The sequence below is a fragment of the Thermobia domestica genome, chromosome 6 (assembly GCF_964235325.1).
Source record: "Thermobia domestica chromosome 6, izTheDome1.hap1.1, whole genome shotgun sequence".
NCBI lineage: Eukaryota > Metazoa > Arthropoda > Insecta > Zygentoma > Lepismatidae > Thermobia > Thermobia domestica.
Genome location: NC_137459.1, coordinates 18,857,015 through 18,869,784, shown reverse-complemented (window position 1 = coordinate 18,869,784; position 12,770 = coordinate 18,857,015). Strand labels below are relative to the sequence as shown.

The following is a 12,770-nucleotide window of genomic DNA, read 5'->3' as shown; positions in this document are numbered from 1 at the left end:
TATTTTTCAAAAATCGCTTGAAAAGTTGCTCCTGCGTTCTCTGCGATTTGTAAAGATGTCAGTCAACTCACTGATATGAGACTTTGATGCCAATAAGTTTTTGAGTTCCCTGCGACTCAAGATAGGAAGAATAATAAAAATGAATGATAAAAAAAAAGCGAGAAATGGTTATTTGATGTGGATTCAGCATCTGAAAATTACACCCATTTTTCTACCCTTACATAAAGACCGGAAATGGTTGAAGTCCACTGTAACATCCGGCTGGTCCTCATATAAAAGTGGTAACAAATAGCAAGAAATGGTTGTTTATATGAACTTAGTGGATCCAAAATAGGTTTAATCTAGGCTGTAATCCCTAGTCTAACCGGAAATGGTAGAAATTTAGCATTTCCGGTATCAATATTAATCGTTATAGAGGACGAACGATGAGGGCAAGAAATGTTTCTTTATATAGCAGGGTTCCTACTGATCTGGAGAAATATATTTCCCCGACCTTTAGCAGGAAATTCCCTGACTTTCATGACAGGTGTCGGATAATGTTGACTAAATAAGGAATAAATACTGGTGGATATTTATATATGAGAACATATATTTTATAGAGAGAAATAATAATCAATTGCTCATACGTACATTCCACTTACCTCCCATAAAAATCTGAGCAACGTCCCATATAATGGCTGGGTAAGCTGAAATAGATGTACAATTAATGCTAAAAAAAATATATTTTATAAAACTTCCCTGATTTCCGGTCCTTTCCCTGAGCTTTCCTGGCCTGCACTATTTTCCCTGAGTTTCCCCCGACTTCCCTGGCCCGTATAAACCCTGTATAAATTCAGCATCCCAGAACATACGATCCCCGCCCTTAACTCTCTACTGAAACCAGATGCTGTAGAATTTACTCTGGTGTCAGTATTGATCCCCATAGAGCATTTTTTTTTTTTTTTAAACAAATTTTCTCTCTCAAAATTAGGTTTAATCCCTCTATTAAAATTGAAGTTACATAAGCAAGTCCTTCACTTCCGATTTTAATATTGAAGTTTATAAAGCGAAAGTGGTAATAGTTACAGTCCAAGGAATTACATATATCCTCACTGCAGTCCCGTTTAACCGAATCCCGATTAACTGAATTGCTAAAAGAAGCTTTTAGTTGCGCACTACTTTTGTTTAAAGACACGAACAGTGAGTACAGTGTTCGTTTTGGTCTGACAGTTTTATCAAAGAACAAGTTCATTGCTATGATGCGTTGGCTGTACTTCCCCCCCCCCCCTCTGTCTATTTTTTGCACACGTACTGTACTGTAAAGGTCAAGAGGCACATTCCCAATGAAAATAAAATGAAATCTTTCCGCCTTATGCAGAGTCGTTTTGACGTATCATTAGCGTAATATTAAAAGCTTGACTACTGCAAGAAGCATATGTTAGTCGAACTCTTTAGTATGGCACTAATCACGAGTCAGGACGACTCTGCATAGGCCCCTTTAAGTTTTATGTCCCATGATTATGCCTGCTAGGCTAAAGGTGACGGTGATGATGAGAAATGAATGAAATGGTGGAATGAAGAAAGTGGGAGGAAACGGGAGAACCCCAAGAAAACCCAAGCCCGCGGTGTTTGTCCACCACAAAATCCACACGGCGCGAGCTGGATCGAACCAGGGACCCCATGCACCAGAGGTGAACGCTCTACCACTAAGCCACTGTGGCCCCTCCCTCCCGATTGGGATACGTATACAAATATGCAGTACTATACTGAACATCAAAATACCTTTATATCGGTTTAACCTAATTTTTGTTCAACCAAAGCATCGATCTCATTAAATTCGATTCAACGAGGCCCTAGAATATACAGATAAAACATTCCAAAAGCACTTTTCATCTTCACCTTATTAGCTTATTGAAAGAAAAACTGATAAACCTATGATTTCTAGTGAGAATATTTGAATCCTATATTTTTGAAGGCTATCGTAGATTCAATGTCAAACGTAACTCCATATTGGTTGAGAGAATTTAAACAGCGACTTACGTCGAATTATTATCGAAAATATCGAATCGTCGAATTATTATCGAAATATCGTCGAATTATCGAAAATAGAAGAGGTTTTCCACTTTCAAAGGAAGAGCTTATTAAGATCGGGAGTGAAAGAATGAAAATCCTAACCAATTAAGAAATATTTCCTAGGATAGGATCAATTTCTGCTGTCACTCATCTACTAGTACAGTAATAAATCATACGATCCCTCTTGAAAAGAAACCAGAAGTTCTGTTGCAAATACAAATACAAGAAAATTTCGGAACTAGTAATTTTTTCTTTGGTATTTGTAATACTTTTCAAAATAGAAGATTAAAGGGGAAGCCAGTACAGATCTTCAAAAACCAGAAAATACATTTAGTCACAAGGAAATTCATCACCTGACAGAACTACTCTTCAATGTCACTTCCTCCCTTTAAAAAAAAAGTGCACTTCATGAAAAAATATATATATATATTTTTATTAAAACTTTATTATTCAATAAAACCAACACATAATTTTGAATATAAAACGAAATACAAAAAACTAAATCCAGACTTTCTTGATCAGGTCACTACAAACATTCTTCTTTCAATCATTATATTAAAAAAATTACCTGTACATCACAAGTCCATGAATTTTCAGGTGTCTTCTCATTACAAAATTACAGTAGATAAAAATTCTTAACAGACAATACACGAATTCGAAGATTTTCAATTAATTTTATCGTTTATGAAAGCCACAAGTTAATTTCGAAAGTTGAATCAAAAGTAGGGGTACAGTATTTTCTAAATCAGACACCTAAAAAGATTGTACCATGATTTACTAATATAATGGATCTTCGTAAGATTATAAACAGTAACAGTTATGCTAAAAACGGGTCTGTGGGTGGATTAATTGAGTTAACAATATATTCACAATTTCACAACAGCTCATCCAAAAATAAAACGGTTGTATATAGCTTTGCTCAAAACACAACTGAAAAGATAAACTACAAATTTCTAATATTGTTCACTGACATTATTTTCGGAATATGAAAAGCAATGGAAGTTTCTGAAGACAAAGACAAGAGAGTTTCATTATTTAAATCACTCATATTGACTTGGCTATAAGGTAGATTTTTCAAAAACACGACTAAAAACATGGCAAATGAGTTTGTAATATTTTTCACTAATATCATCATCATCTTGACACTGAATTACCGATACATCCGGAATGTGAAATCTTGGACGGAGCGGTCTATGTTCTAGCTCATACAAAATTTCGCCTTCGTTGTATTTTTTGGCTCGTGGTGAGGAAAAGGTGAGTTTCCTGGAAGTTTCGGGAACTATTGTGGATATGGTGTCGTCCGAGTCGGTGTCAAAGGCGCCCAGATAGATAGGAGATGAAGTCACATCATCGCTTTCGAAAAGAGATCGTTTCGTTTTAGAAGCCTCAAATTTCTTGGATGGAGGTTGGTCTTCCTGTAGGATACGAGCACGACGGCCACGATGCATGCTCCTTATACGAAATGGCTTCGGCGAGGGTGCAAGTGGAGTACTAGTTAGGAAGGGGATGTTTTGATGTTTGGCCTTGCGAGCTCTTTCGAGGATTAGAGGCTGCAAGTAAAAACAGTTACGTTAACACCAAGTTATATATTAACAAGAAAAGTTATACAAAAAACAACATTGTTATGCTCTGATTCTTCAAATCTCTAATTGGATTAAAGCACCATTCTGACAATATACGCAGTATGTTCAAAACGACTGAATTTTTGCTATAAAATTTGTTCTGTTCATTTCAGACCATTTTAAACAGTGTCCCTTCTACTGGCAATACCCTGTTCCCAATGTTTCTTCCATTTTTGGAAAGGCTCATGAAACCTTATGGGATGATGTACAGGTCTCTTGTCGCATTGTCCTAAATCTCCTGTATGGTTTGGCAACGACGTCCTTTCAAAGTAATTTTAAGTTTGGAAAACAGGAAAAGCTCTGATGGGCTAAATCCAGAGAACAAAGTGGATTTTTTTTTCCCAGATAACTGAGGATGAAGAGTGACATGTGAGCTGGCGCACCGACATGCTGCACCATTAAAATCTGGTTTTTCCACAATTCAGGCCTCTTCCTGCGCACAACATCCATCAAACACGCTAAACTTTCCCGGTACAACTGTTTGTTTACCATCTAATTAAGTGGTACAAATTCATAATGGACAGTGTCTTTCCAATAAAAAAAAAAAAAAATGATCTTTCACCGACTCGTATGTACTTCTTTTGGAGGAAGGGAGACCCTAAATGAATAGAAAAGCAATTGAAATATCTCTGTAAAACTGTCAAGTTTGTAGCAATATTTTGCAGACACACGTTGTTCTTCAAACTTTTACATCATTATTTTGTCACTAATCCGACGAACAGCTTGTATACGTACTCACTTCAGCGGCTGTAGCTCGATGACTTACCTGCTGCTACGTGCGCTCCCTGTGCCAGTTGACCCGTTATTTTAAAAGTTGGGTCTTTTTTTTTTTTTTTTTTTTTTTTTTTTTTTTTTTTTTTTTTTTGAACACACCTCGTATATTCGATACTAAACTTAAGTATGGGATTTTAAAAGAAAGAAAAAAAAAGATGAAGTTGGAAATATATGCAGCATAATCATATTGAAAAGCATACACTCACAAATGTCACGTCATACAATTAAATAAAATCAAAATATAAAGCATTAAAACTCAGGAAAGGTAACCGCCAACCAGATGCAGCACTTTTAACGTGGCCATCGCATACGCTTCCAGCATCTCCTAGTCTTAATTCAAATAGCGGTTGGCTAGGCAGTGGAAATTAAGCTTCTCTTTTACAGGAAATCGAACCGAGTACTACATACTTGCTGGTACTTTTCTTTGTCTTTCTTACGCCTCAAATCATTTTGGCGGAAATTCGGTTCCGCCATCACTATACTGTACTTGGATTTCAATCTGTAGTCCTCATACAAAATTTCTTTTGTAGCTGTATTATTTCATATTTACATTTACAGTTTGTTAGGGGAAATTTTGCTGTTACTCGAATCGGTTCGAATTATGATGATTTTAGCATGATATGTGGTTCTTACTTTACGCTAGGAATCTTCATCTTTAGACTCCTTAGTTCTTTTCATTGACAAGGGATACGGAGGCATGATGGCTGTGCGGCAAAGCTCTCACCTCTGGTGGTAGAGGTCCTTGGCTCGATCACAAGCCATGAGTCTGGTGAACATCGTCGTCTCCATTGGTTTCCTCGAGGGACTCCCGTTTCTTCCCACATTCTCATTCCACAAATCTATATATATAAAAGAGAACGTACAAAATCCTTTGTCCGCTCATCACGCTAATACGGCTGAACCAATTTCTTTCATTTTTGGGGGGTTATTAGGATTTGGACCCTAGATGGTTTTTATCATATCACTTTAATTTTTAATTACCAGTGTCTTGAGATAATTGACCATTCAAGTGTCCATAACGTACAAATCCTTTGTTATTAGTTCATCATAGGTAAAAATAAACGTATTTATATGCAACCCGCATGACCGTGTCACTCGGCGGGTTAACATAAATGACAGGCGATATACAGCGGAAAATAGCTTGAATCTTCTGTTTAAAATTTTTTAATTGATTTGCTTATTTTTACAGACACTTTTACAATATGCCAGCACCGGGATGACCGCAGCGAAGCGGGGCGGGTTAACATAAATGACAGGCGATATAATGTTAAGATTTACTGCAATCTTCTATGGTTTTTATCATATCACTTGAAAGCGAAAAAGTAAAAATTATCTAAGTAACAAAGTTTATTGCGTTCCGGGGTGACCGCAGCGAAGCGGGGTGAACGCTGCTAGTTATTTTATAATCATTCAGTTTCAGTATTCATCAATTTTCTTTACTTATAGGACATATGCGTGCCACGTAAAACTAGAAATTTCACCTCATTTGACAAGTGGTACTTCTTGTACAGTCAGCGACAAAAGTTTCTTTCTGTTTAATAAAATATATTTTGGGAATAACCGTACTAGGGCTGGAACGTACAGAAAATTACGTTCTTTTTAATTTACTGAAAACTGTACTCAAATTGTTCTTCCATCCTTAAGCTATTTACGAAACTAATTTCATCAAACGGAAAGAACTTTTGTCGCTGACTGTATGTCATACATCATACATGATTTAGGTGCTCAGTTTGCATAATGCATATTAATATACTGGCCAGAAAATCTTTTGTTGTCTGTCCAATATATGGGATCCTTAGTTTGCGAATCACGCAATGCAACACTGTTGCTCACATTTCTAGATAAATTAAACAGAGCAAATGACCAAGGTACAAGTTAATTAAACTCTCAAGGTTTTATTGAGTTTATGTATAAGACAGCTCTTCACACCAAGGAACTAGGCGATACCTGAGACAGACTAATCGGCAGTCATTACGCAATGTCACTATTTCCGTATTCACCTTCGCACCTGTACCAATATGGTCTGTCAGAAGGGATACAAAAATAAAATGACTTGGGTGACAACTCATCTGTAAGTAATTGCAAGTTACCCATTAGCTTCTACCCTGATCGCGCTACCGTTTAATATAATTAATTTTTCTTAATAATAATGGTCAGTAAAATGCTCAACATTTCCAAATATTTCTTAATGTTGATCTTGAAGTTATCGGTGTTTACTTCTAACGCAAAAATGTTACCTAGTTTTCGCCCTTAATATGATTACTCCGCAAAAAATCAAGGACACTATATATACAGGGCGTAACGAAAGTCCTCTTTTAAAGGCCAACTTAGTTATGAATGAGATACGAAAAAATGTAAAGAGAGTACAGTTACTGGAAATGATTTCACCTCGATGCCAAGGTCATGTCATCCAGAAACGGCCAATTTTTTGAGTCTCCGTTTTCTGACATAAATTACATTTATTTTCACGACGGTTCCGTATAAGACTTCTTCTACGAATAGGGCGGGAATTGCACAAATGCTACCTCGTTGGAATATGTATTGCAAACGTTTTCCAGCGATGTATCAATCATGACTATGTGATAATTAAGGTCACCAGTGGCCCCAATGTGACAGCCTACGTATTTGTTCAAATCCTTGGCGGGCGTATAAAGTTGAAGTTTTGTTGAACTCGTAAAATTTGGCCAAAATCGCCCTGGTACGGGGTTAAAGTTTGAGAAAGTAATTTCTCTATTTTTCATTGAAGATAATCAAATGCGAATTATTCCCTAAACATAAAACAAAGTAGTCATAATTTTAAAGCCAGATTATCAAAACAAATAACTCCATTCAGAATAACTGCTAGGAATGTGATTATCATTCCTTTCAGCAGCAAGGATATATGCGAGACGTAGACCTACAGCCTGAAGTGAGATCCGAACCACATGAGCTTCCGCCGGGAATCGAATCTGGATCTTCCGCGCCAGGGGCACGTACGCTATCTATATAGTGAGAATAATTGTTATGGAGTCCAAACGTAAGATTTCTCAACCACGAGGTAAATCTGAAGTATAATTTTACTTCAAGAAAGGCCTTAAAAAAAAGTTCTTATATACTTACTAGCTCTGTCGCCAATTCTCTGCAGAGGTATTGTTTCGTAACTCTTGGTACTTCACGATTAAGCAAAATCACCAGTGCTTGCTGATAGATGGACAGAATGCTTAGCTCAAAAAGGAAGACCATTTTCTCTTTATCCAGTAGTAGATATGCTGAAGGAACAGGTGACGCTGCGAAACGGGACGGAGACGAAGTTCTGTTAATCTGGTTAAAAAAAGAAATCATCTTCGTGAGTAAATACAACAAAACTGAAACATTCATATACGATTTTTTTTTTAATGCCATGACAAAATTCTAGTAAAATACCAGTAAACAAACGAATTAAATTTTGAACCTTATATAAAGTATCGTAAGAATATTCAGTTCTTTTCTGTGTTTTTGTACTTATAAGATCAAATAATATTAGCATATAATAAGTTCCATACTTTTCTTTTTTAGAGTACTGATATATTAAAGCAGGGTAGTATAGTTTTCTGCAGCGAGCTTACTTATCATGTCCACAGACACTCAAATAAACCTTATGGAATATGTATCTCGGCCAAATTTTGATATTTTGTATTTCCTGCTGATCAGAAATCTTCATGAGGGCAAGGACAAAATACTCATAATATTGAACTATTTCAGTCATGAATTTTTAATTTTAGTTATAAGAATTATATAGCACTATTATAGAACTTATTTTAGAATGTTGAAACATGTATAGCATGAAAATTTTTAATTATTACTACTATCATTACCCGAATGATTCATACGAAATTTGAACATAACCCGTGACAGATTCACATGGAATAAAATTAATTATTCTTATGGTCTATATCACACATTTTCATAAATTCGAATTACTTTCATTTACGCACTATTGTTCTGCGTTATTCATTCTCCATCATTCGTGATCAACCACTTTAGAAATGGCTCGAGTTGTAACGTTTCAGTAGAGATTTGCAGAGAGCAATTGGATCGAGTAAATGTTTCTGAGTCAGATCATGCGCTACCCAAACGGCTAGCTTTTTCCAAATGGTCTATGACTGTTTGGTGATGAATGTTTGAGGTAATTGGCAAATGTCATGACTGATCACAAGCCGGTCTTATTTTGCCAGAAGATTATCCACTTTTGCTGTGATTGGTTGCCCATTGCGAGGAGCACCTTGGACATTGAAATTTTCAAAAACGAAAGGGACTAAAACATCTTTTGGATAACACACATTACATAACGCATAAATTTCTTCACGGGTTTGTTCGAGTTTGCGTCTTTATCAAAATAAAATTGTAAAATGTAAGTAGCACAGTTTTGGGAAAAGTTCACTCATGTTTACGGCGTAATACTTTAAATCTGATTATAAGAATTCCAACATTTTTTGCACATCTACTAGGTTCAACTATCAAATGGCGTTAGACATTATCCGTTGCGACTCTCACATTTTGAGGTTTGGGACAATAACGCCATCTCGTACACAAATTACTTTTTCGATTATCTGATATATAGCAGATTCCATACAATCTGATGTGTTTCTTGATCTGTGTGTGCAATGTGAATGAAGTACCAAAAACATCTTGATAAATAATCACTTCCAGAATCAAATAAGATATGCTTAATTAAAACCATAAGAACGTGTGATGTCTGTTCTTAAGGAATAAAAATACTCAACCCTCGTCTGGGTATTCAATAAGAACACTACTGCTTACCTTACTGAGAGCTTCACTAGCTACATCGGCCGCTGACACTAGCGCACCGAAAGTGAGCTTGGAAAATAAAGACACATGAACAGGTGGAACTGCAAAGACGAGATCAATGTAATCTTCACATATGATTTCTGGGAAACCCGTTAACAGCTCTCTGACCGATGGCGATGTACACCGTAACGTAGTCAAACAGGTACAAATAATGTCTGCAAGCCTGCAATTAGAAAAGCGGAAAAAAAAAATAGTATAGATACATACATACTCAATGTAGTGTTATGATTACTAAATAAGGGTATGTAAGAATCCCTTCACGCAATCTAATGAATCAAGAGACGAACTTTTGACTTCAAAATACTGTCCATCTTAATCAGCTGTGTTTAAAAAAAAATAAAATAATAAAAAAAAAAAAAAAAACACGTTACCATGGACTACGAGGCAATCACGTAGTTCTTACCTTACAGCAAGGAGGACACAAGTGGTGGCACTGTCCCGCCATATATACATTTATATACTAACTACTTGCGTAGCAAGCCAGGTCGTTCACAGCAATTACCGTTCAGCTAATGCATTGTTGTGAAACATTGAGTAATTACTTCACCCATGGATTAAATCAATTAAAATTTAATAAGTATTTCGTATTACAATTATTCATTTTGAGATCTTTTGCACGTAGATATTACATTTAAGTTACAATTGATGTCCTGAAGTTTAAGTTGTCCTGAAGTTGTTCTCCTAGTTAACATTCATCGGGTATTATTTAATTTCTCCCCCAAATCACTTGGTAATGACTCTGGCTCAATTAATAGAGATTACAGTTCCTTATTTGTAATTGTGGTGAATATAAATACAGTGTGGACAAATGACAAACTACAGTGTAAAAAACACGAACCAACTTGTGCTAGATGGCCACTAAAAAGCACAAATGCTATCTAACCGAGTCATGCAGGAGGGTAGAAGCTGGTCCCGAATGGTACTGAGGGGGTGCGTCCGTATGGAACAGGCGCGTCGGCGATTGTGAGTATACGCATAAACGAGGTCGTTTACAACGGTTCACTTTAAGTCATAGTACCGGTTCCAGAGTCGTCGATGGATTTGGGGGAGATACTAAATGCCATTCACATTTATCTTTCAAATACAAGAAAATAAATGTAATTTATTGAAACTCATTTACAATGGACTCATCGTACAACGCAGACCACGCAAATAAACCGTTGTAAAAACCTTTATTATTATTATTACTAGGAATGTAGGAATGTTCCTTATTCAGATCCTGGATTTTGGATTCCGTCATAGAAATTTTCCTGACTGGATATACACAGCACTTTTGTTTCCTCAACACGAATGCCTGTGGAGGTATCAATCCACAAATCCATTCACCTAATAGTACTCTCAACTTTCTTCTTTCCTTTTGCTTGTATTTAAAATAATGGTACTTCGAAATCTGGAATGCTTCTCTGTTACCTCTTTTTAATACTTTAGTTGCCAACACGTTTTGAAATTCAATACTTCCAGGCAAATTTGTTCATCTATTTCAGTATAACAGTGATTTTTATGAGGTATCGGAAATAAGTTTCTGTACCTCCGACAGCATGTGTTATTGTTGCAACACTTCTATCACATACCAGATAAGAATGTGAATGAAATGGAAAGAACTATAGTATCCTCTCAAACTTTGCAAAATCGTTAAATTCAAGTCAGATTCGGTAAATTACGTGATTTTCATTTTGCTGTAGACAGTTGTCTGAAAGTAGTTTCTAAACTTCAAGAGACACATTATCATGAGTTAGTCATTTAAAAACAAAGCAATCTAGTTAGGATCCCTGTAAGTTTCTCCATCATGATAAACGTAATAATGGGCGAGGATTTTTTCATATTGTAAATATTAATACACTGACGTTAAAGTGTATCAAATAAAACCAGTTGAGAATACTCCATGAGCATTGCCAGAACGAACTTAAAAATAATGGAGAGATGGAGTGGGAAGGGTAACTGCCTTTGTTCCTACATGTAAATCTTTTTATCTGCACCTTGCTCTGTTTCTCGCAAAATATCATTTCTCTATGACTTACGGTTTCCGAGATATGGCTCCTTAAATCTCCCAAAATTCGAACTTTTTTGGCCAATATCTGGGGAACGGTGGCCAGTTGGCCAGTAGTCAGTTGATCAGTGGCCACTGGTTACTATTTGGTACCAAAATGTTCACCACCCTCTTAAGTATTGATCAACACCAATATGATATCTCTTTAACTTATGGTTCCCGAGATATGGCTCTTTAAACATCTGGAAAGCTGCCATTGTTTGGCCAATATCACGAGAACGGTAAGTCACAGAGAGATGATATTGGTGTTAATAAATACCTAACAGGATGGTAAACATTTTGGTACCGATATTAGTTGGTGGCCACTGTCCGAACTAGTGGCCAGTTGGACAGTGACCACCGGTACTATTTGCTACCAAAATATTTACCATTCTCTTAGGTACTGATCAATACCAATATGATCTCTCTAAGACTTACGGTTCTCGAGATATGGCTCCTTGAATCCCTGGAAATCGGCCATTTTTTGGCCAATATCTCGGAAATGGTAAGAGTGACGCGAAAAATTTAATCACTTTCTCAGACAGTTTTCGATGCTCTATCGAATGCAGGGTTCCAAATTGAAAACAATCACAAATAACAGACAGGTAGACAGACATAGAGGATTCAGTAACGAACATTTTAAGTTCGTTGAAAATATTCCTGAACTGGAAGTTAAAAACTAGACCTAGGACCTTATTAAATGTTTTTTGAAGAATGTCAGATCCATATTTTCTCGTTTGAACCTTTTAAAACACAACATTTTTGCCACTTTCAATTTTGGTATTTTGTTCTCCCCAAAAGCAGCATGTGTCTGGTCTATCAAAATCTTAGGTTAAAATTATGCTCAGCTGAAATATATTTTGACTAGTCCGGATGGGTAATGTACCCCTTTTATAGAGAATTTCACTGATACGAAGGTGAATGTTCACAATTTGCTTCAGTAGTTTCTTGAAAGAACAAGAATTCTTTCCCCGTAGGTCTCGCAAACTCTTACCAGCTACAAACACTTTAGAAGCCACACCTGATCGGCTTGTCAGTTAAATTAGCATTTCTCAAACTGTGGTCTGCAAACCCCAAGTGGTTCTCGAGGTTTGTTCTTGTGGTCCTCTTAGATTGACCACTAGACGGAGAGAGAGAGAGAAAGTAAAATTTGAAGTGATCTGCACATTATCACACACTACAGTTGTGTATCTTAAACAACATTTGGAAATTATATATGCAGCGTCTTTTATTTTCCTACCCAGTCTTCAACTACTTAAAAAAAAAAAGAAGAAACTAACTATAATATTCATTTATACTATTATAACATTAAGGTAATTTTAATGAATACATTTTAAACTACTGAAATTAACATATGCTCAAAACTAATTTGTATTTTGAAAAATGATCAGTAGAATGTTCTCTCTAATAAAAATGGTCCCCACTTGAAGATAGAGATATGCTGAGTTACTTCATACAATCTGAGAAAC

At 36.1% G+C, this 12,770-nt stretch overlaps 1 protein-coding gene across 3 annotated transcripts in view; it reads right to left on the bottom strand.

The window, feature by feature from the left end:
• Nucleotides 1-2,477: 2,477 nt before the first annotated feature.
• LOC145687864 (nucleoporin Nup188-like) overlaps nt 2,478-12,770 on the bottom strand; it is a 97,830-nt gene continuing 87,537 nt past the window's right edge. For all 3 annotated transcript variants that reach the window (XM_081761365.1, XM_081761363.1, XM_081761364.1), the window contains exons 24-26: nt 9,228-9,438; nt 7,548-7,748; nt 2,478-3,602 (exon numbers count right to left, since the gene is read on the bottom strand). In XM_081761365.1, the coding sequence (XP_081617491.1) occupies nt 3,111-3,602; nt 7,548-7,748; nt 9,228-9,438 (904 nt within the window). In that variant the 3' untranslated portion in view covers nt 2,478-3,110. The remainder of the gene's footprint in view (nt 3,603-7,547; nt 7,749-9,227; nt 9,439-12,770) is intronic.